General features: G+C 41.9%; 1 protein-coding gene across 1 annotated transcript; it reads right to left on the bottom strand.

The window, feature by feature from the left end:
• Positions 1 to 4,134: 4,134 nt before the first annotated feature.
• LOC120370853 (natural killer cells antigen CD94-like) lies at positions 4,135 to 23,212 on the bottom strand. The gene is made up of 8 exons (XM_039486144.1): positions 23,115 to 23,212; positions 21,164 to 21,239; positions 17,879 to 17,984; positions 13,679 to 13,777; positions 9,812 to 9,934; positions 5,783 to 5,931; positions 5,079 to 5,182; positions 4,135 to 4,506 (listed from the first exon to the last, which is right to left on the bottom strand). Exons 1-8 carry the CDS (start codon positions 23,210 to 23,212, stop codon positions 4,344 to 4,346), a joined length of 918 nt encoding a protein of 305 aa, XP_039342078.1. The 3' UTR covers positions 4,135 to 4,343.
• Between the last annotated feature and the right edge of the window lie 1,427 nt (positions 23,213 to 24,639).

The following is a 24,639-nucleotide window of genomic DNA, read 5'->3' as shown; positions in this document are numbered from 1 at the left end:
TGTTCAAACTATCAGGTGTAGGGGGTGGTGACTAGCCATGTCTGGAGCGTAACACATAGGAACGGCATCTTTGTCCGGCTGAGGGGACAGCCTCCTGCTGCGCTGCCTGAGCAGGTACCTTGTAATGGGCATACATGTGTTAGTGTACTTGTAGCTCCTATGGGTTGCTAGTACCAGGTTAAGAACATAAGAACAGCCATATTGGGTCAGACCAAAATCCATCTAGCCCAGTATCCTGTCTTCCGACAGTGGCCAATGCCAGGTGCCTCACAGGGAATGAATGGAACAGGTAATCATCAAACAGAATCAATCATCATTTTTTTGTCAACAATAAACCTGGCCAAGTGCCTTTGCCACTGAACTGAGCCTGTGGTCTTTCTTATGAATAACATCAGTCTGATGAATTAACATCTGCAGTGTCTGCTAGTGCAGCTGACATCAGAGCTCCAAAAACAGCAACGCTGTCAGTTGTAACAACATTCCACAGCACTAGCAACAACAGGCAGTAAATTTTGGCTCTGTTTCAGGTTGCAAACAACTTGGTTACACCTTGGCACTCTTTCCTGTTTTGTGAGTCTCTCTGGCTATCCTCATATTAAAGGGTCTGTCATAAATAAACAGATCAGGGTTAAGGTCTCTTTTACCTGGAAAGGGTTAACAAGCTCAGTAACCTGAGAAACACCTGACCAGAGGACCAATCAAGGGACAGGATAATTTCAAATCTCTGTGGAGGGAAGCCTTTGTCTGTGTTCCTTGTTGGCTCTGAGTTCTCTTTTTGGATCTAAGAGAGACCAGACATGTCTCCAAGTTCTCCTGGAGTAGTTCCTACTATCCAATAGTGAGTATTAATTAGAAAGGCGGATTAGTCTTATAATTTGATTTCTACATTTGCAATTCTGTGTTTTGCTATAGAATTTCTTTAATTCTGTACTGTTATTGCTTTTACTGAGAAAGAAAGGAGGGGGGATTCTCTCCAGAGATTGATAAGTTTAGACCCTGTGTATTGTTCCATCTTAGTACTACAGAGACAAGTTACTTTCCTTTTATTCTTTAATAAATCTTTTCTGTTAAGGACTTGGTTGATCTTTCCTTGGGTATTCTCAGGGAAAGGGGAGGAGGGAGGCATCCCTCTGTAGTTGGATCCCGGTATCGCTCCTAGGAAAAGGGAGGGGGGAGAGAAGAAGGGGGGAATGGTTTATTTCTCCTAGGTGTAAGAACTCCATGGATTTGGGGCTCTTGATATCCCCAAGGATTTTGGGGGAAGGACTGTGTCCCAATACACGTACATTATTGGGTGGTGGCAGCTTTTACCAGATCTAAACTAGGATTTAAGTTTAGAAGGATCCATGCAGGTCCCCATCTTGTGAACCCAACAGCTCCAAGTGGGGGTGAGACCTATGACAGGGTCAGTAGCAGTAAGCAGAGGAAATATGAATGTCTACTGAAGGCACTGGCTTATACCACACAGGAAGCATCAGGCTCACATTGCTAGTGAGAAACCCTGCACCTGGCCAGAGAACTCAGAGCATGGAAACATTTAGAGTTAAAGACAAGTCAGATAAGAAGAGCAAAATTCTAATGTTTTTCTTCCAGATTAACTTAAGTTTGCAAAGTTAATTTGTGTGAACATATACAGATGCTAGAAAAGTAAAAAAAAAAGATCAAACTCCCTCAACTTCTAGGGCCTTTGTGCAGTTTTTTCTCTGCTTCCCTAGATTTTCAGTCTTCATAGAGAAACACACAGCAAACAAACTCACAAGGAAGCCCTACTAGCGTAGTTCATATCTTTTTCCATGGTGCAGGGCTTTCACAGAACAAATGATGCTGCTAAATCTGTTTATCTCACCTTGCAGGAAACTGGCTGCAAACATCAACAGAGTAGCTCAGTTATGCACATACATCTCACAAATTCAGGCTGTTTTAACTTGCACCAGGCTGTTTCCACACTACAGAACTGAATTGTTCGTTACTGAATGAGTAGGCTAGGACTGATTTAAGTGCATGTCTCTAGACATGCTAATTCATGTTAAGATCCATTTCAGATTTGCACTGCATCCACAATAGCTCTATTATAAACCTTTTCAATTACAATGGTTTCTTGGCACCTCACCCAACAAAACACACAGAAGAAGTGGATTTTTGGAGATTTTTGAAATGCCACCATTGAGGACTGGTTAAATCATTCCAGGTGACACTGACACTAACGCAGTTCAAACTAAATTGGGTTAAGAGAACTACTTACATTTAACACAGCTGAAAGCAAGTCTACTCCAAAAGGTATTTCTCATGCCTTTGCAGTGCTTCTGTGAGTGGACACAAGGTAGTAAACATACTGGGGGAGCACAGGGTTCCTACCCTAGTACTTTCCCCCCAATATAGACAAGGTGAGGTGACTGGGTCTGGAGCAGCAGGACCATCTTGTAGAGCAAGGAAATCTTTGTCCCAAGCACAGGGTGCTGGAATTAGAGTATCAGACAAATTCCTCACAGTGGATTCTGAAAGCTCAGCTTTAGGCCTGGGGGCCTTCCCAGATACTTATGTCAGAGAAACTTTGTCTTCACCACATTAACTCATATTTATTTACTAAATCAATTTAATGTTTTAATATGTGTGTGTGTGTTTGTGTACGAGTGAGAGCAAACATTAGAAAGCTGCAGGTACAAAAAAACAGTTTGGAGGGCCCTTCTCCAGTGTTTTCTGCATTCCTCAGATTCTGAGTTTTCTTATACAAGAAAAAAAAACACAACAAAAAAATAACCTACCAACCAAGGCTTCCAACAGAGTAGTTATAGCTATTTCCACTGTGCAGCACTTTACAGTGTAACTGATGCTGCTAATCTGGTCATTGTTTAGGAAACTGGCAACAGCCCAGCAGCAATAACTGAGAGAATCAACTCCATTATGCATACAAAACATTTCATAAACAGTTTAAATACACTTTAGAACTGAGCCACTAGTTAGCAAATAGATAGTGTAGAAATGGTTTAAACACAAATGGTTCAGTGTCTCCACTCCAGCGAGGCTGCTGATGTTTGTTTGCAGGTTTGTTCTGCAACTTCACAATCACTCTTCTAGATTCTGTAAGTTGCAGTGCCCTGTGAGTACACATCCCATCATCCCCAGCACAAGTTTGAGAAATGGTGGGTTCTGGGAGATTTTGAAAGGCCACTGTTGTACAGTTTTAATTATTGGGAGGGCTCCTTAACCCATTTCACCCAGTCCTGTCCACAGTCATTCTAAAATGATCCAGACTGAAATGGTTCGGACCACACAGTATTTACCTCTGTTGGAAGGAAGCCTATTACTAACAGTGCTGACATAAATGAAAATCATTGGGATCACTTTGGTAAGTGGACATGAGGTGTGTATCTAGTGAGCTAGGAAGACCAGGGTGTTCTTGGCATGGTATATTTCTCTAACAGGGGCAAAGGGGAACTGACTGTGACATGAGGCACAAGAATCGCTTGTCCCCAAGTACAGTGTGCTGGAGTTGAGGTGGTGAAGTGATGGAGAATCACTTTTGACCATGCCCAGTCCATGGAATATGATACAAAGGCGGGATCAGATCTTCCAGTTGTGCACTCTGTGTAACATCATCTTTAATTATCCAATGATGTCAATGAGAACTTCTACCCTGTGACTACAACAGCTCACAGCAGGGTTTCTCCATTGCTCTCATCTTGTTCATGATGCACTTGTAGGTTTGCTTACTCATTTGAAAAGCTGAGGGGGCGGAGTGGGTGGGACAGGTGGTTTTGCCTTTGCTGTTTTGGCCTCAAAGACATGGATATTGAATCCACAGGATATCCATTTCAGTTCACTCCACATACTTTAAAAAAAACTCCTTCAAACTATTTTCCCCAAAAGAAATTTTTAGTCTGACCAACATTATCCTCATATCTGAATGTATTCATCATGGCTTTTTTTTCTGTGATTGAATAAAATGCAGTAAAGTAAAAAGAAATCAGAAAAGTTGGCAACTAAATCAGATTTTTTTTCAATTTTCAACCATTTATTGAAAAAGAACTATTTTAATCAGATAATGGTTTAATTACCATTTTACAATAAATTATCACTGAACTGGAAAATGGAAAAAGAGCAGCTTGACCTGTTGGGAGGGCTCTGACTGGCTGTGGGTATCCAAAAAACATGTGGTTTATCAGATTTCTTTTTGTTATAAGAGGCCAATCCCAGCTCCTTTTGACACAGACTCATGAACAACACATGATCTCAGCAAAGCATATTATAACTTTACAATTTAAATACAGTCTTCGAAGAGGGAAAGATGACAGAGTTAATATTTATTAGGGGATATTTGTCGCTGAGTATGGGATGCACAGATTTTATGATTTCCATGATCTATCTTGTCTGGATCCATCAGACTCTGGCACAAGAACTGGCAGCTGACAAATGTAGCGCTTTGTATCTTTGCAGTCATCAGAGAAGAATTCTCTGCCTCTGACGACTGCGCAGTCACCATCAACATATCCTTTCTTTACCGCAAACCTATGACAGAAAAAATGTTATTTCCAGCCGTTATAGTTATATCTATGTCACTACCTTATTTTTTCAAGGGCAAAAATGTCTAATCTGAACACCATGATAGATAGCATCAAAAATAATTTTAATAATAATGAAATAATTGTGGAGAAGCAGATTATTAAATTTGGCATTTATGAATGCAATGAATAACTGCATTGAATAGAGTCAGGAGTAGTGCATCACATGCTGTGCAAACTTTTCACTTAACTGCCAGTGCACTTCTGTCATGACACACAACCTCTTTTCTATGTCTTTTTTTTTTTGAGTCCTACTCCACTCAGGTGTTCCAATGCGCATTATTCATTACCTGCAGCGCTCCCTTCCCTTTTGGTGTTTCATCACTTAGGGAGTTTGGTCAATACATCTCAACTTCACTGGCAACATCTTCTGCTGACTTGGGCCTTCAAAGTATTCTAAAAATATATTCCAGTGATGACATGTTGCTCCTTACTATTTCATTCTTGGTTTCTCTCCCTTATAGCACTGTAAATGCACTTTTTGGAAACTAGAAGTTTCTAGTTGTGTCTGGAACTTACTGGTCAGTGGAGAAAGCTGTGCCATTCCCCCACATCCAGAGTCTGTCAGTCTTGTCACGTAATAATCCTATCCAGTGAGAAGTTGCCAGGGGATTTATGAAATCCTGTAGAAGGACAAAGCCAATTCATGAAATTATATTCCTTTCCCTGCTCATTTCATGGTTGTATGCATATCAGATATCTGCTCATTTCATTAGTGTATGGATATCAGGTACAGTGATGTGGTTAACAGGTCCCTATATGCTGAGGCAGCCTCATGGTTGAGCAACTCTGATCTGGCCAGACTGATCACATTCCTCATCATCTCCAAGAATGTTTGCTATAGATTTTCTAGAAATTGTGAAAGAATTCTCTGTGGATTAATCTCTATTGACTCTCTTGTGTGGAGGACAATATCTCTCCTAGATCACCTGGAGCAATGTATGGGGGGCGGGATTACCACAGGAATAGCTGTACTTTGAAATGAGAGGTACAGGGGACATTGAGGTTTTGCCTTTCAACAGGGGCATTTTAATTTAATTTAGGGTTCAGATATGGCTCTAATGCTGGGGAGAGAAGAGGAGCAAGATAATTAGCCTTCAAGAAAAAAAAATCTTAAAATGCCAAACGAAGCCTAATCTAATTTTCTGCAATCTTCTTTTCACAGACAAATCTTTATTGGGAATTCTGACTATGCCACGCTCCAAAAGAGGAAGATACTCTACCAGCTCTTGTTTGCTTTCTATCTGAAGGAGTCTGGAGCCATGAGAAGAGCAGGCCTCTTGACTCTCCAGCCAAGATTTATATTCAGTAGAAAAGAGGTAGCATTTCTTTCCATGTTGAAACCAATGTTCTGGGCAAAGAGACTTCCATCCTTACAAAGAAAATACAGTTTAGGTTTCCTCTATCGCTGTTACCCTTGTCTTCCCTCCCCAATTCCCTCTGCTTCACTGTTTCATCCACTTATTGTGTTTTGCCTGTATTAAGTTTGTCATCTCTCTCGTGTAAGAACTGTCTCTTATGGTGTGCTTGTACAACATCTAATATAATGAAGACTCATACCTGACTGGGGCCTCTTGATGTCCCTTTATTAGAAATATTAAGTTAAAATTGTAATAATAGATTTTCTGTTGTAGTTTGATTTTGAGTCAAGTCCTTCACAAACCATCTGGAGACTCACAAGCACTAACACGGCTGCTGGCATTCTGAAGCTGGCATAAGGATTCTTGTGCCATAGCAAATAGACTAATTGTTATTGTACCTGTATCACTTTCCTTTTATACACAAATCATGTTTGTTTGTTTTTCCCCAGGGGAATGTTTTGGATTCTATACATCAAGTGCATCTGCTATTGTAATTAATTGGCTGTTTCTTTGTCAGTAATTATTGAACAGAATTCTTGCACAATGGAGAAAATTCAGTGATGATGTGCAAGTGAGGCTTCTCCACACAGAGTTAGACTCCATTAATCACTCAGTTATTGATGTGCAAGTGTCAGGAAATCTAAGATGGTTTAACCTACATGCTGAGAAGCACCAGAGATGAGATGGAACACGTTAAAGTGGGAGGTTGACTAGTTTATCTTACAGCTTTTTAATGGATGACTACAGTGGCAACAGATGAAGAAGAAAAACCAGCTGGTCTGCGAGGAGAAGACTTGCTGCTGACCACCTCAGGCAGTTAACAGTGCTCAGCCCCCCAGCCAGGTCCCCCACCCATCATGGTCAAGAACCAAAATGAGGTTCTGGCAACAGAAGGTGAAAAGCAGACCCCAATGGCTTAGGAAGAAAAAAACACCTGCCTTCAAGGCTGAGAAACTCATGGCCAACACATGCAAGAGAAGGAGGCATTGGATGGTGGTGCCAGGGACTCTCTTCTCATGGGAACAGAGGCATCCATCTGCCGATCTGACATGATGTCCTGAGAAATGTTCTGCCTTCCTTGAGCTCATGTCCAAGATGTTATGGAAAGGTTGCCAAGGCTCAGCCATCTTTCTGACCACTTCCCCATGCTGCTTCATCCACATGGGCACTAATGATAGTGACAGGTATGACTCTGAGCAGATCTGCAGTGACTACAAGGATCTTGGAGGAAGGGTGAAGGAGTGAGGGGTGCAGGTTGTGTTCTTGTCCATCCTCCGTGTAGAGGGTAAGAGGACAGGCAGGGATACATGCATCCTGGAGATAAATGAATGGCTGTGCAAGTCAATGGGAAGGCTTCAACTTCCTCGACCATGGGATGCTGTTCCACAGAGAATGTCTCCTGGGAAGAGATGGAGTCCACCTGACCAAGAAGGGGAAGAGCATCTTTGTACAGGGACTAGCCAACAAAGTGAGGAGGGCTTCAAACTAGGTTCAAAGGAGGCAGGTGACAAAAGTCCACAGGTAAGTATAAAAAAGGCTTAACATAAGGCTAAATATTTGGAAGGGGAGGGAAAGTTACAATAGTATCATCATAGGAGCAATAAAAGGTATAAAAATGGGGGAATCGGATCAACTTCCTTAGGGGTTTTTAAGGTCAGGCTTGACAAAGCCCTGGCTGGGATGATTTAGTTGGGAATTGGTCCTGCTTTGAGCAGGGGGTTGGACTAGATGACCTCCTGAGATCCCTTCCAACCCTGATATTCTATGATTCTATATCTGTACACAAATGTACAGGAATGGATGGGCGAGATTCTGTGGCCTGCAATGTGCAGGAGGTCAGATCATGTTGCTCCCTTTTTACCTTAAATTCTGTGAGTCTATAAATGTAAGGAGTATGGGGAATAACCAATGAGATTGGGAAGTATTAGTATTATACCTAAATTGGTATCACAGAGACTTGGTGGGATAAATCTCATGACTAGAATATTGGTATAGAGGGTAACAGCTTGTTCAGGAAAAAAAAGAAAGGAGGTGTCTCATTATACATCAAGAGTATATACACTTGTTCTGAGGTCCAGAAGAAGATGAGAGGTAGATAAGTTGAAAGACTCTGGGTGAAGATAAAAGGGGAAAAAACACAAGAATCTCACAGTAGGGGTCTACTATAGACCACCAACTAAGGAAGAGGAGTGGATAAGGCATTTCTAGAACAAATAACAGAAATATCCAAAACAAATCATCTGGTGGTAATGGGGAACTTTAACTACCCAGACATCCACTGGAAAAGTATTATGGCAAAACACAGACTGTGCTTCGAATGTTTTAAGGACAACTTCTTATTTCAGAAGATGGAGGCAGAAAATGAGTGGCAGCCATTTTAGATTTGATTCTGACTAACAGGGAGGAACCGGCTGCAAATGTTACTGGCCCAGTGGATAGGAAGGACGCTATAGATTTGTTATATCTTGATTTTAGTAAGGCTTTTGACACAGTCCCACAAGACATTCTCATAAGCAAACTAGCGTTATGTGGTCTATATGAAATTAATATAGGTGGGTGCAAAACTGGTTGCAAGACAGTACTCAGACAGTAGTTATCAATGGTTCACTGTCCTGTGTCTAGCATTATTCAATATTTTCATTAGTAAATTAGATAATGGAGTGGAGAGTATGCGTCTACATTTGTAGAGGACGCCAAGCTGGGAAGGGTTGCAAGCACACTGGAGGACAGGATTAGAATTCAAATTGACCTTAACAAATTGGAGACCTAGACTGAAATAAAAAAGATGGGATTCAATAACGACAAGTGCAAAGTACTAATCTTAGGAAGAAAAAAAATCAAATGTGCAACTGCAAAATGGAGAATAACTGACTAGGAAATAGTACTGCTGAAGGATCAGGGGGGTTATAGTGGATCACAAATTGAATCAGAGTCAACAGTGTGATGCAGTTGCGAAAAAGGGTAATATCATTCTTGGGTATATTAACAGGAGTGTTGTATGTAAGACACAGGAAGTAACTGTGCTGTTTTACTTGGCACTAGTGAGCTCTCAGCTGGAGTCCTGAGTCCATTTCTGGGTACCACACTTTAAAAAAGGATGTGGACACATTGAAGAGAGTCCAGAGGAGAGCAAGAAAAATGATCAAAGGTTTAGAAAAGATTGAAAAGACTAGGCATGTTTAACCTAGAGAAAGGAAGACTGAGTGGGGACCCGATAACAGTCTTCAGATATGGTAAGGGTTGTTATAAAAAGGTTGATGATCAACTGATTTCCATGTTCACTGAAGATAGGGCAAGAACTCAGCAATTTAGTCTGCACTAAGGGAGACGTAGGTTAGATATTAAGAAAAAACTTTCCAACTCTAAGGATAGCTGTAGAATATGCTTGCAAGGGAGGTTGTGGAATCCCTGTCTCTGGAGGTTCTTAAGAGCAGGTTGGACAAACGCCTGTCAGGGGGAATGGTCTACATTTATTTGACCCTGCCTCAATGCAGGTGGCTGGACTAAATGACCTTTCAATGTCCCTTCCAGCTGTACATTTCTATGATTCTACTATTATTATTGTTCCTTCGTGTTATCTATTTTTCTTGCTATTCTCCTTTCCGGTTGCCTTTCAACATGTGAGTTAAACCAACTTAGCCTTCTTTATATTTCTTCAAAACTCACTTCTGACTTTTGCAGTGAGTGCAAATTTTTGGTAAATAAGAATAAAAAGAACTGGACTCTAGTTAACCCAAAATGTCAAAATCTTCTATTCATCAGTGTAGCAACAATGTTGGGGATTTTTGAAATTGTTTTAGTCTAAAGTTACAGCACATACAAGAAACAATGTTGGGGATTTTTGAAATTGTTGTAGTCTAAAGTTACAGCACATATAAGAAAAAATGTTGCCCTTTTGAAGGCAATCTTTCCTGTTCAAAACCTTTGGCAGGTTTCCATTCTTACCTGGGATAATTTCCTGAAACTGGTTCAGGTTTTCCTGCTGTTTACATGGTATTTGGGAGATCTGAAAAACTTAAAGCCAAAGTAATATAACAATATGATGTACCACTTAAAAGTAAATTGCAGCACAAGTATTTTGTCCTTGTTAAAAGTAATCTTAAAAATAAAGATTTTGAACTTACTAGCACCCTCAAAAACTGTGTGGCTAAAAATCTTGACTCTGTAAGGATTCACAGAAAAGAGCAATTGAAAACATCCCGATTTCCAACATCTGTGTTGAACACAGGTAATGTTTCAAGTGACCACTAAAATGCCCCTATGCCCCTTCTGGCTCTTGGGTCATGTGACTAATTGGAGCTGTTATTCTAGGGGAAGAGTCGACAACCTTTGAGAAGTGGGGTGCCGAGTCTTCATTTATTCACTCCAATTTAAGGGTTTGTGTGCCGGTAATACATTTTCATGTTTTTAGAAGGTCTCTTTCTATAAGTCTATAACAGTGGTTCCCAAACTTTAACAACCTGTGAATCCCTTTCACTAAAATGTCAAATCTCGCGAACCCCCTCCTAAAAATGAATATTTCCAGGGATTTTCTCCTTTACCTGAGTATAAATTATAAAAGCAGTGTTCTTGGAAATATAACATTTGTTTTGATGACATGCTTATTACACACTATTTATTATTATTATTTATCATTACAGTATTTGTATTACATTATGAAAACAGCAATACTCCTCCAAGATCTCACTTTCGTAGCTTGTATCACTTTCAATAAGCCTGTTATAAGACAAGGCTGCTGTCATAAACAGATCAGGGTTAAGGTCTCTTTTACCTGTAAAGGGTTAACAAGCTCAGTAACCTGATGAACACCTGACCAGAGGACCAATCAAGGGACAGGATAATTTCAAATCTCTGTGGAGGGAAGGCTTTGTATGTGTTCCTTGTTGGCTCTGTGTTCTCTTTTTGGATTTAAGAGAGGCCAGTCATATCCTTCAAGTTCTCCAAGTTTCCTGAAATAGCCTCTTCTATTCAATATAGTGAGTATTAGTTAAAAAGGCGAATTAGTCTTTTGAGTTGCTTTCTGTATTTGCAATTGTGTGTTTGCTAGAAAAATTCTTTATTTCTGTTTGCTGTTACTGATTATTCTGAGGAGGAGGGAGGGGGAAGTCTCTCCAGGTTTATAAGTCAGACCCTGTGATATTTTTTCATCCTGGTATTACAGACATAGTGTACTTTCTTTCTTTTTTTAATAAAATCTTTTCCTTTTAGAACTTGATTGATTTCTTCCCTTGTTTGGATTTTCAGGGGAAGGGGAGGGGGGGAAAGTGAATCCCTCTTTGGTTTGATTGAAGGAATTTGAATCCAGGTATCTCTTCTAAGCTAGGAGAGGGGAGAAGGGAAATGGTTTGTTTCCCTTTGTGTTGAGATTCAAGTTTGAATCTGTGTTCCCCAGGGAAAGTTTTGGGGGAACAGGGAGTGTGTCAAACACTTAAAACTTGACTGGTGGCAGCGAGAACCAGATCTAAACTAGGATTTTAGTTTAGAGGAGTCCATGCAGGTCCCCATCTTGTGAATGGAGGCGTGGGTTTGAATCCCACCGCTGCCACCATGTCATAGGTTTATTCCCCACTTTGAACTTTAGCGTTCACAAGATGGGAACCTGCATGGACTCCTCTAAACTAAAATCCAAGTTTGAATCTGTGTTCCCCAGGGAAAGTTTTGGGGGAACAGGGAGTGTGTCAGACACTTAAAACTGACTGGTGGCAGCGAGAACCAGATCTAACCATCTCTCTCCTGTGGTCAGCCTCTTTGGCTTGTTGTTTCTCCATCTCTCTTTTGTGGTCAGCCTCTTGCTTCTCCATCTCTCTCCTGTGGTCAGCCTCTGCCCTGGCCATTTCTGCCTTAAGTAGCTCCATCTGTCTTTGATGTGCTTTCTCCTTTTCATCTGCTTGCAGCCTGGCCAGTTGCAGTTTGTCAACTGTTTCACTGGTACTCATGTTTGTGCTTTCTGGGGCGGCCACACCCCTCTGCAGTCAGTGAACTGTGTTGCTGGGTTCAGTTGCTTGGTTTACAAATTCCTACCCTTTCTATTCACGACTGAATAAAAAGAAACAAAACTTTTCATTTGCAAATGGTGTTTTACTGACTGTTTGCTGGCTCACAAGAAACTAGAAAATCTGGTTTGTTCTGTTTCTAGCAACTTGCTAAGTACCTCACAGTAGGGGTCCTTTCTAACAAAGCCTGTTAGAAAACCTTACACCTCCTTTCCCCCCAAGCTGCTTTTCCAAGTAACCAGAAAGAAAAAGAAAAAAAATCTCTCTAACAAATCCTGTTAGAAAACTTACCTCCTTTCCCTCAAACTGCTTCTCCACGCAGCCAGAAGGAAAGAAAAAAAGAAAAAAAATCTCTTTCTAACAAAGCCTGTTAGAAAACTTAATACCTCCAGCCCAGCCCAGCTAGACTCTCCTTCTAACAATACCTTGTTAGAAACTGAATACCTCTACCCCCTCCCTCCCCCCCGCCCTTCTCAGGCTGCCTCCCTGCTCTAGAGGGAAAGAATAGCTCTCAATGGCTCCTGGTTCTTAATACCATCCCACCACTGCCTACCATGTCATAGGTTTATTCCCCACTTTGAACTTTAGCGTTCACAAGATGGGGACCTGCATGGACTCCTCTAAACTAAAATCCAAGTTTGAATCTGTGTTCCCCAGGGAAAGTTTTGGGGGAACAGGGAGTGTGTCAGACACTTAAAACTGACTGGTGGCAGCGAGAACCAGATCTAAACTAGGATTTTAGTTTAGAGGAGTCCATGCAGGTCCCCATCTTGTGAACGCTAAAGTTCAAAGTGGGGAATAAACCTATGACAGCTGCTATGTTTCACCAAGGAGTATCAGATATGAAACCAGCATGAAGGTATTTAAGAAGCCAACTTAAAGAGTTCCTCCTACACAAGCATTCAGGTCTGGAACAGTCCAGGCAAACAATGCACATTACAACAAAGCTTAAACTTGTTCTTCTTCATCATTTTAAAAACAATATTAGTTGCCTATTTAATTTTAAAAACAGCATAAAATATCCATCTCCCTTTCCATTTCTTATAAGGAGTCTTGAAGTTTAAATCTCCTCAGTGTGATAGATGTGCTTGCTTTGATCTGCTTAGCTCTTGGAAGTCCAGGGGTGCCCAGGGTCCAGGTCCCTAGGGACAGCTCTGTCCGCCATTAGGGAATTTTTCCCCGAGAACCCCCTGTAACATTTCGCGAACCCCCAGGGGTTTACAAACCCCAGTTTGGGAACCACTGGTCTATAATATATAACTAAATTATTGTTGTATATAAAGTAAATAAGGTTTTTAAAATGTTTAAGAAGCTTCATTTAAAATTAAATTAAAATGCAGAGCCCCCCAGGCCAGTGGCCAGGAACCAGGCAGGGTGAGTGCCACTGAAAATCAGCTTGTGCGCCACCTTCGGCACCTGTGCCATAGGTTGCCTACCCCTGTTCTAGGGAGTCATCAGTTGCAGTTGTCCCTGGAAACCCTGAAAAGGGGTTGGTTCCAGAGCACAGAGGACAAGCCAGTGGAAGTGCTGTGCTCACCATGGATTTGGGAGTGTGGGAGAAAATATGAAAGAACCCAGCTGGTGCCCCTGCCCTGTCCCCTAAAGACATAATTAGGCTTCTGAATAAGTGGCCTGATTTTCAAAAGCGCTAATCATTTGCAGCTCTTCACTGACTTACACCCCATGAGATTTACTCTCCAGCAGTTACAAAAGGGGTACGCCAGCACAGAGCCTGTCTCTCAATATCTACTTTGTGAGTACTTACCATTGACAGCCAAGACACCCACTGCTATCAGCAAAGCCAAGGAGAAGATCCCCAAAATCCCTGCTATGACCCCCCATGCAGGAGCTGGAGCAGAAGAATCTGAGAGAGAGAAATGGGAGAAGTACAGAATTATGGGGAGAAACATTTTTAAACCCTAAACCAGGCATAAGCCCTAGATGTATTTTTTCTTACTATTGCAACAATGCTCTTTTTCTGTCTCTGCTCTTATTGTAAAGTGCTATGGAATTTAAGAATGAAGATAACAATAAAGTTGTATAGAATTTGAGAAGGGTTTATTAAAACAATACTTTATAAGTCATAGAATTTAATAGAGAATGAGATCGTCACTAAAATATTTTAGTCATCTTATTGCAACAATACAATTCTCTACCAATTACAATCATTTAAAAAAAACCGAACAGCATAAACATTCTAATTTTCTCTTAAATTGTATCAGATTTATCCACAAGAGTGGCCTGTTCTGCTTTCCAGTCCTATTCTCTGTGTTAATGAAATGCAGATTGACCACACACACATTTCCATTGACCTCCCCCTACCCTCACCCCTATTCAGCTGTGTCAGAACAGGCCATCAGAACTCTCAAACTATGGAATGAAAACTCTTTCCATGCTCAAGGTTATACAGGTCAGGATGCCTGGATAGCAGGATCTAGATTTAAAGAGGCCATAGTAAGGAGGCAGACTGTATTACATGGGACCTGATGACAACAGAACAGTATCCTGGAGTCCTAGCAGAACACCATTAAGGTATATTTCTTTCATCTTAGCGCTTATATGGAGCTTTTCAACTATAGTACTTAAAAAGGGTGGGAAAGTTTTATCCTCATTTTACAGATGGAGAAATTGAAACAGAGAGAAGTGAAATGCTTTTCCCAGGCTTACCAAGAGAGTTAATACAACCCAATGATCCTGGCTTTCAGTTTGAAGCCCTGTGCAGTGTACCAAACTGCATCTATGCAGCAATTTGTGAAAGAGGGGAAGCATTATATTCATTCGCTGCTAGTATCATGTACACTCATAAATGTGAGGTAAGGAAAATGAGGCTCAGAACAAAGAGTTCAAGGAAGAATAAAAAGGGCTCCCTCTTCCCTCTTGGAAGTTCCACCATCAAGGGCACCTTACAACAGCTTTAACAGCTCAGCTGCGCCTTTTAGGAACTGCCCTGTGTTGAGCTAGTGTGGAACCTCCCCCTGGGTGGGGATTGTGTCTCCTGGGGAACAGTCCCGCCCCAAACTCTCAAGTGTGAAAGGGGAGAGCACAAACTACACCATTTTATAAGACAGTGTAGTTGCTCTCCTGAATTACATAGTATTGGAGGAAGCTAGATAAGGCCACAGCTGCGTCTCCCTCACCATGGGGTGGCCAATGCCTCAGTGCATTCTATGAGGGAGCAGTCCCTGCACCTGGAAAGAAAATGCCTGGCCACTGTGGTTGGGGGTAGAAGGAAGGGCACTCCTCTCACACACCGCTCTCCTCCCCTCAGACATTCATATAGTGGCCAAGAACCATCTGGCCCCAATTCTCCCATACTACATACATTCAGAATCACCTTTATATCTTAATAGGAAGAATGTGCAAGGAGGCCAGGTGGATAATGCCTGTGGGCATCTCAGCCATTGAATGTCTTGATGTTGGATGTTTATGTCTTGAATCTTTATGCAGAGTTTTGCTTTTAAAGTTCTCGTACAGTTCAAGGTAGATGTTAGACAGTTAAACAGCAGTAAATATGGGGTCAGCAGCATGTAGCATACAGTACCTTTGCTCTGGGAGTTCACAGTCCTTTCTCTCCTCTCCTGCTCAGAAGCACTGTGGCATTTCAGTCCTGTATAGGTCACCACCTCCTCATTTCCTTCTAGTGAGTTATGGCATAGAAATAGCGAATTCCATTCAATGCACTGACAAGGTAGATGGATCTTATTAAAATCCAGTGGAGCTATGAGACTACCATTGCAGTACATAGGGCATGGCAGGCAGGGCCGGCTCCAGGCGCCAGCGTCCCAAGCAGGTGCTTGAGGCAGCAATCTGCAAAGGGTGGCAGTCCCTGTGTTTTTGCCCCCAAGCAGCGCGCTGAATTGCCACCGCTGATGGTGGGGGCAGTCCATGTGCCTTTAGGGGGGCACTTGCGTTTCCGCGGCAGTGGCGATTCGGCAGCAGCTTCTATGTTCAGCTGTTCGCGGTGGCGCAGCTTCTGTCTTCAGCCACCACGGAAACACGAGTGCCGCCCTAACGGCACACGGACTGCCCCCACTGTCCGCAGCGGCAATTTGGCATGCTGCTTGGGGCAGCAAAAACAGTAGAGCCAACCCCGATGGCAGGACTTTTGTATGAAAAAGTTTAGTCCCACAGTACAACGGTCTGCAGTAGCCTGTCAGTGTACTGAGATCAACCAACATCTGTGAATTCAGCACAAGCATCTTTTCACCTTTTTTCCAGTATCAGACTTTATAGTCCTACCCAAACTGTTAACATGCACTGAAAGTTGTTCAAGTGACTAATATAATGTTTTGCACATACAATATAATTCATGAAAATTAGAGTTAAAAAACCTAAGCATTAAAAGTTATGGAAATCTCCAGCTAAGATAACATATCTACTCAATTACCCTTGTGACTCATGCATTCTGCTCATGAAAAATTTGAAAATGTAAAATTTCACTTTACATACGTCAAAACAAATTGAACTGTGATCTACAAAACATATTTATAAACTCATTCAACATATCCAGGGCTATTTCCTTGATTTAAAGCCTGCTCCTGCTCCCATTGAAGTCAATAGCTGTACTCCAATTAACTTCAGTGGAAATAGATCACTAGGTATTACGCTCTTTTAAATAGAGATCATGTTTTATTTCTGTTTTTTTTTAAAAAGCATTATAAATGTCATCTTCTCTAAAACTAATTGCTCAGCTTCTTGGATGCTCAGGAAATCCTCTGCTGGACAGAAATGATTTTAAGGCTCTGGGATGGTAAATAAACGTGGACAATTAAGGATCAGCAATGACTTCATGATGTTAACTATTACAATCAGGCAAAGCAGAAAGAAAATCATATTTTATTTGGGTATGAGTAGTTTTCAGAAGGGAGAGTAGAATTCATCTGTCACCTTCTTTAATCCTCCCACAACAAGGCATGACAAAGAGACGATGTCTCCTTGAATATGGGGCAAATCAACAACATTCATTGACAAGGAATGGTTTGCGATAATACAACTGCTAGGCAGCAGTTCTGCAGAAAAGGACTTAGGGGCTACAGTGGATGAGAAGCTGGATATCAGTCAACAGTGTGCCCTTGTTGCCAAGAAGGTTAACGGCATTTGGGGCTGTATAAGTAGGAGCGTTGCCAGCAGATTGAGGGACGTGATCATTCCCCTCTATTTGGCAATGATGAGGCCTCATCTGGAGTACTGTGTCCAGTTTTGGGCCCCACACTACAAGAAGGATGTGGAAAAATTGGAAAGAGTCCAGCGGAGGGCAACAAAAATGATTAGGGGGCTGGAGCACATGACTTATGAGGAGAAGCTGAGGGAATTGGGATTATTTAGTCTGCAGAAGAGAAGAATGAGGGGGGATCTGATAGCTGCTTTCAACTACTTGAAAGGGGATTCCAAAGAGGACGGATCTAGACTGTTCTCAGTGGTAACAGATGCCAAAACAAGGAGCAATGGTCTCAAATTGCAATGGGGGAGGTTTAGGTTGGATATTAGGAAAAACCTTTTCACTAGGAGGGTGGTGAAGCACTGGAATGGGTTACCTAGGGAGGTGGTGGAATCTCCTTCCTTAGAGGTTTTTAAGGTCAGGCTTGACAAAGCCCTGGCTGGGATGATTTAGTTAGGAATTGGTCCTGCTTTGAGCAGGAGGTTGGACTAGATAACCTCTGGAGGTCCCTTCCAACCCTGGTATTCTATGATTCTATGAATCACAGAACTGTGTTCCAGGGCTCCAGAGATACAATAACTTTTGCTTCCCATGCCCATAATACTGTGTACTATTGTAGGGGCATTTCAACACTTGACAGATATTAACAAATTACTAAAATAACTGTGCCTATCACTGAAGAAAATGTAAAAATATAAGTAGATAAAGTCAGATACAATGTGTACAGCTCAAGGAAGAGATTTAACATGGAAAACAAAATATCAGTAATAGCAGATACGTTCTCAGATGCTCACAAACATACCACACCTTTGTCCCTGGTGTTCTTAGGTGTCTTTTTCTTCTTCTGCTTGGAAGTAGTTTGAAATTTCAGGTCTACATAGGTCACTGCCTGCTCACTCATTTCTGGTGCAATCTGGGATAGAAAGGTTGGATCGAGTAGACTGAGATGTACAGTGGGATCTGATGGAAACTGATACTTAGGTTAAGGAACTACAACAATTGTAATGCTCTCACAGCAGAATAAACTGTGGGATGTGGGTTGGAAGAGCCAAGCCTCCCTCTCACTGCACCTGGAACATGGCACATAGTTCTGGGTGCGGGATACCTTAATACACAATGGCAAACTAGACGGAGTCAGAGAAGAAAAACAAACAAACAATAAAATCCTGATGGGACAGATTCAGGAGAAGAGTATAAAAGACAAAGCTACGATTTCATGTGCTCTAGCAGTGGAGGGAGTCTGGACACAATCTGGGTCCTAATACTGGAGAACTCGATAGTGTCAGGAAGAGTTAGCTCTGCCAGTAGCAAAAGGATCCCCAGTGAGTCAACTTGGGGGTAATGAGAGGACTGGATGGTGACCCTCTCCTCCTGCTGACAGGGATGGCTGTGCTGAGTTAAAAGCTTACAGCACATGTCAAATGTGCAACATTAAAAGGGATGTCCCTCTCTGCTCCCCCTTTAGGTTTCTAGAGACTCTGGGTCTGATTCTCCGCTTGTTTTATACCAATGTAATGCCATTGACTTTAATGGGGCTTTTGCTCCTAAATCATTCAGGGACTTTTGAAAACACCACCCCTAGGTGCCTAAATATGGATTTTGGAGAACTTTAGGCTCCAGTGCTCCAAGTACTGCCACTTGAGTGACGCACCTCCTCCACTTGCTCCTCCCTTTGAGTAATATCCTTTAGCATAACATACATTGAGTTTCAGTATAGACAGAATCATGGGGTCATATTCTGCTCAGAGACACTCTTGTGTACCTCTGGATTAATTCCATGGAAGTCAGTGGGAGTTACTCCAAATTTACACAGTCCAAATGTGGCCATGGTGCAGAAAATCATAGAAGTCAAGGTGCCTTTCCCAACTTTGTGTTATTTAATTCATCCTGTGGGAGTCTGTGACAAGGGTAAAACAACATTATGGAGTGGTCAAAGGGATTTGTGACTATCACATGACAGGTCAGAAAGAGGAAGCTGAGTCCAGAGGAGTCACCGAGCCAGGGGGGTCCCTCTTCCTGACTGGCTGAGGCAGGGAAACCTCCTGGGATTATGACCAATGTTTTCAGCTGAGGGTGTTTTGTTTTGTTTTGGTTTTGTTCCCGTTTTGTTTGTTCACATTGTTGTAAATAATAAAGAAGGGCATGAAAAGGGACTTGGGCCTGGAGATTGCCTCCCTTCCCTGACTGGTGAAACAGAGACCTCCGCCACACCACACACATGGCCAATGCAGGAGTGTTATATCAATCACAGACTGAGGTTTATACTTTCATACCTTTAATGTTGGATTCTCTCTAATGCTTTATCCGGTCTAATATTAAATGTTTCTTGCAGAGGGATTTCTACCCCTTACCTTGGGAAAATGTTGTCTGTCTTAACTGCCTCCCGATATACCTACATCTACAACCTCACACCACCCCAATCACCCATTTCCCTCCTTGATGCTGATACACTTTCAATATTTCTAGACAGTTATCGTGCAACCCCTTTTAGTCATGGTTTGAACAAAGTTTCTTACAAACTTTTAGATCTTAAGTCTTTCGTTATGTCAGTCCCTTCAGCCTCATTAATAAAGTGCATGTCGTTTCTCTGAATTCATTTCAAACTGCCCACCACTTTCTGCTTTTTAATTTTTTTATGTCATGTTTATATAAATCCTTGGGACAGGGTCCATGGTCAAAATACTCAAAAACAGGTGCTAAAAATTAGGCTTCTCAGTCTAAGCAGCCTGATTTAAAAGAGCACTGAGCAGCCAGTAGATCTTATAGATTTCAGAGGGGACTGAGGGATGCTCAAGATTTTTTAATATAAATCAGTTTTTCATGTGACTAGATATGGATATAAGAGGCTAAGTTTAGGCACCCATTTTTTGAAATCTTGGCCCACCTTCCCTGTGTTCAATACAGCAAGGTACATAGTAGATGTTCAACAAATAAATAATAAAATCATAATAATAGTGACAGGTTTCAGAATGGTAGCCATGTTAGTCTGTATCAGCAAAAAGAACGAGGAGTCCTTGTGGCACCTTAGAGACTAACACATTTATTTGAGCATAAGGTTTCGTGGGCTAAAACCCACTTCATCAGATGCATGCAGTGGAAAATACAGTAGGAAGATATATATACCCAGAGGACATGAAAAAAATGTTCTGTGTATATATATCTTCCTACTGTATTTTCTACTGCATGCATGTGATTAAGTGGGTTTTAGCCCATGGAAGCTTATGCTCAAATACATTTGTTAGTCTCAAAGGTGCCACTAATGATAATGTATCAAAATGGAAGTGAACAGAAGAGAGTGTGGAATTCTAGATATGCTCTCATCAGCGCCATAGAGAAAGAGAATGTCCTATAACTCAATGCATCTACCTATCCACAAAACGTTATTACTTTTTTGCTAAACTACTGCATTGCAAGCACATATTTAATCTGTTTTCCATTTCTCACTATCACTGAGTAGCAAAGTTTTGGATTATTATATCAGACGTAATAGTTTTAATTTTATTTTCTGCTCATTTTGCTAAACTTTCCAAATTGCTTCAGGTTATCTATCTGATCTTGTTTGTGTTTGCAACACCCGTCTATTTACTACCATCTGAGAATTACATGATATTAATTTACATTACATTATCAGGGTATTTAGACCGGCTTCCAGAATATTTATGAAGATAGCAAAGATCCTGCCACTCAGTCCACTTCTAATTATCATTACCTTTGGTTCACAGTACTTCAACTTCCTGTTTTCTCCAGCTTATGTTGATCTTGTAGATTTGGTGAATCCAGTTATAAAGTCTACATACTAGACCAAAGTTGAATAAAATATAAATATATCAAATTCTAACACTGGGTTTGCCTGAGATAATAAATCCTTTCCGAGTCTCTTACTAAAAATAATGATAAAATGGTATTCTATTCCATACTGTCTCTGTTAAATTTTAGTCAGAAGAAAAATATTGTAAAGTTTGCAGATATATATCCATTTCAGGAGAACTAATCACTCATTTCTTGAATTATACAAAAGCAATAAACTATATACCTCTTATAACAGCTATATACTTTACCAATGAAAACCCCTGAAGAATGTGGAAATTATACCTTGGTAGCTCTTTCACAGGAGGCTGGAGTGCAGGAACTAGACTTTGAAGTGCCACCAATGTCCTTCGTGAAAATCCTTTGAGGATGGAGAGAGACAGTCTGGGGTCACCCTGTCACTGCCTTGTAAGGGAATGGACAACAGGAGCTGAGAGGGGAAGAATTATTCACTCTGCAATGCTCCATCTGAAACCGCACAGGAAGTTCTCACTCTGCTAGTTTGAAGTGCGCTGCGCCCACACAAAGCGCTCACTGGGTCTTTTGTCTTTGTAGATTTACGCAAGGCCTAAGGTGTTACATTTAAGCCGCTTGAGGTCAGTTAAATATTGAATGTATTAAACAAAGTTGCCTAAGCAACAATTGATCAGCTAGTGTCTAAGCACTTCTTAAACCACAGGCAAGATTTGTCTGTCAGTTACACCTGAGTAACTCCACTGAAGTGAATACATTCACTCCCCATTTATACTGATGTAAATAAGATCAGAGTCTAGCCCATGGTCTCTGGTCACATTCCCTACTTGCCTTGCAAGGAAGGCAAATTTATTCCAGTGGAGACCTGAGTGCTCTTCCTGGTTCTCCCATGGATTTGCTGACCACAGTCAAGCCACTTCCCCTTTCTGGAACATGGGGTGGGATGAAGTGGTTTGGGTACAAGAAGAACAATCCCCAGTCTTTGCCTGAATCATAATCAAATATTTGTCTATTATCTCTTTTCTGTATCCTGTTCCCAATTTTTCTGTCTCATTTTTCCATGAGCTCCTCTCAAACTTTTCCCTTGGATGTTTCCAGGCAAAAGAGGTTCAGAAATTGCCATCCTTATATATTGATATACTAGAGCATTCATACAAAGTTACTGCACCAACTTGGTGAGTGCTGGTGTTTGGTTCAGGAAGCAGTTCTGAGAGGAGAATGCAAATGAGTCAGCTGCAATATAAGATTGGATGCTCTTTTTGTGTTGTTCCCCATTGTGGTAATCAAATCTGGATCTGGCTCGGGATGGTCCTACAACTATTATATTCTGTTGGGGAAAGGTAACCTTAATCAAGAGATAAATTAATGTTTGAGCCTAAAATTTTCAAGTGGAGTTTGATGGGAGAAGACTGATAGAATACTATGTGCATTTATACTTTATCTGTGGCAAGATGTAAATGAAATTAGGTGTGAGAGGGAGGTAAGGGAGTGATCTCTTCATTTAGGAATCTGAGGAGAGAATGCTGATCTGAGCTCTTGGTTATGTCACTTACCTTCAGATCAGGGACTGGAGAGGAGGAGCAGGAGGCTTTTCAAGAAGAGGGAACTTTGTCTCCGGGTACAGACAATTGTTAATGAAAGAGACTGGCCAGGTGACCTGGCTGAAGAGCAATAAGCCCATCCATAAAATTTGTGTTGGGTTAGAAAGCACATCATCTGACCAGCTTAGATCATTGGTCTCTCCAGAGAACTAGAGCTGTACTAATTTGACTGAATATTTTGGTGTTAAGAGGAGACACATTGCTGCTCCATAGTTAAAGCCAACTTCCCATCATTAGCCTGATTTTTATCCTCCCACTAATGACCAGTGTTAAATTGATCTAAATGAAATGATACATGGCAAGGTCTGAAAGGGATCACTCACTGCCAGCACCACCCACTGATCAGACAGGGTAGGGCAGGTCCTCTTTTTTCCTGGAACTCCTGTTGACAACTGCTCTGTCCTTGCAGCCCTTCCGTGATCAGGCCCTGAGGCCAGGTCATGTGTTCTACTCCACACCTTGTGGGATATGCAAAAGAAAATTCAATAATGAGGAAGCCTTCAGATGCCTGTAAGGGATTTAGGGCTTTCTCCTTAGGTCAGGCAATTGGGGTCTGGACTCTTTTGTGTTCAGGCCTTCTCCCAACTTGGTTTCCTCTTGCAGATAGGCTTGGTTAGGTCAGTGTTGCCAGATCTCAGGCAACAGGCCCTTCTGCAGCTCACCTTCCCATGAGCTCAGAGCATAGATCTATTCCCTTCCACTCTCCACCCCAACTGAACTGACCTGCTCTCTCTTTGAGCTCCTCCTCCAAATCATACATGCTTTGCAGGTATGATTAGTTGGGGTGTCTGTGCTCAGGAGCAGCTGTTTGACTCCTTCCTTATTGGTGCACGGTTTGTAAACTACATTACACAAGCATATATCGCTTTGGAAAAATGTGCGGTTTCCTGGATCCCCTTTGTGACTGGCTTTATTCTTTCCTTCCTTTTATTTTCCCTTTTCAGGCTCTAGTGGTTTGGGGGATGGGTAGTATTACACGTCAATCTGAAAGGTGCACAGAGGGATGGGGAGGAGGAGGAGGAGATTAGTAATGGATGCATTCCTGTGTAGGCCAGTGGGTTCTCCTGGTGGCCCATTGGATATTGTGTTGAAAGCAGAGGGCTTGTTTCACATCAGACTGGATTCAGATAGTGATGCTCCCCAGGGCTCTTCCTTCTCCTGGGGTGGTGAAGTGATGACTAACCAGACATGGGAATGTGAACTGTATCCGGAGGGCCTGGTAGTAGAATGGGGGAGCTGCTGGAGTTCCCAGTTTCCCCTTCCATAGGAGGAGTGGAGCAGAGTTGGCCTCCTCCCACACACTGTCTGATGGTCAATGGCACCTCTGTGGCACTCTGCCTCAGTTTCCCTTCTGGTTCCTCAATAATTCAAGAAAGAGGCTTTCAAAAGCCCAAGAAGTCTTCCACCCGCTCTTAAGCTGAGGACAACGCCTTCACCCTAAGGTACTGTTCCTTCCTCTGTTCTCTGAGCCATTGGAGAAGATGCATGGCCAGGCCTGCCTTTCTGGCCTTCTCCCAAAAAGAGAAAACAAAACTTCTAGCTGGAACTCTCTATCCAACCCCATATCCCTTCCTCAGTTACAACTACTGGGGAGTTTTTGCCTGCAGCTTCACTCTGTGGCCACTCCCCTTTGACTGTTCAAAGGCCAGCTTTTCTACCCTCCCAGAGGCCTGGCTTTTTCACATGACCATGTCACATAATTTAGTTCATTCTCTCCACCTGGGGCACCAAATCAGCTGAGACCAATCTGCCTTTACAATGTTCACACACCTGTGCCAAGGAGCAACAGCAGGAAAGAATAGTTCCAGCTAGGAGTCACCTATCTGCATCCTCCCCTCTAACAGGAGAGCTGTCCCAGAGCTGGCCTCATCCCTCTCCAGAGGGACAGTTTAAAGAAGAGGTGAGCCCACATTACCTGTTCCCTTTTTCCCTGGAAGGAAAAAGCCAGTATTAGCCAGATCCTAGGGGTAACAAAATGAACTTTACTCCTATTCTGCCATCAGGGCCCATCCCTGTTCTATGTTTATACAGAGCTTAGCAAAATGGGGCTCTGCCTGCTTGTAGTCTTTAGGTGCTATCCCAACACAGATGTTAAATAATCATCCTCTGCAGAATTAGCATCATTTGTGAAGTTTGCATAGCTTTTATTATGTAATAGCAAAAACACACATACACAGTGTTTTTAAC

The sequence above is a fragment of the Mauremys reevesii genome, linkage group 1 (genome assembly GCF_016161935.1).
Source record: "Mauremys reevesii isolate NIE-2019 linkage group 1, ASM1616193v1, whole genome shotgun sequence".
Taxonomy (NCBI): Eukaryota; Metazoa; Chordata; order Testudines; family Geoemydidae; genus Mauremys; species Mauremys reevesii.
This window is presented reverse-complemented; position numbering and strand designations above follow the sequence as displayed.

What these genes read in the sequence shown, in the direction of transcription:
- LOC120370853 (XM_039486144.1), bottom strand. Translation starts at nt 23,212, where the DNA reads ATGTATGATTTGGAGGAGGAGCTCAAAGAGAGAGCAGGTCAGTTCAGT. An exon ending in TGCTCTGAGCTCATGGGAAG is followed by an intron (nt 21,240 to 23,114) that starts GTGAGCTGCAGA and finishes CCATCCTCAAAG; the next exon opens with GATTTTCACGAAGGACATTG. An exon ending in GAAAGATTGCCTTCAAAAGG is followed by an intron (nt 5,932 to 9,811) that starts GCAACATTTTTT and finishes TTTCTTTGTAAG; the next exon opens with GATGGAAGTCTCTTTGCCCA.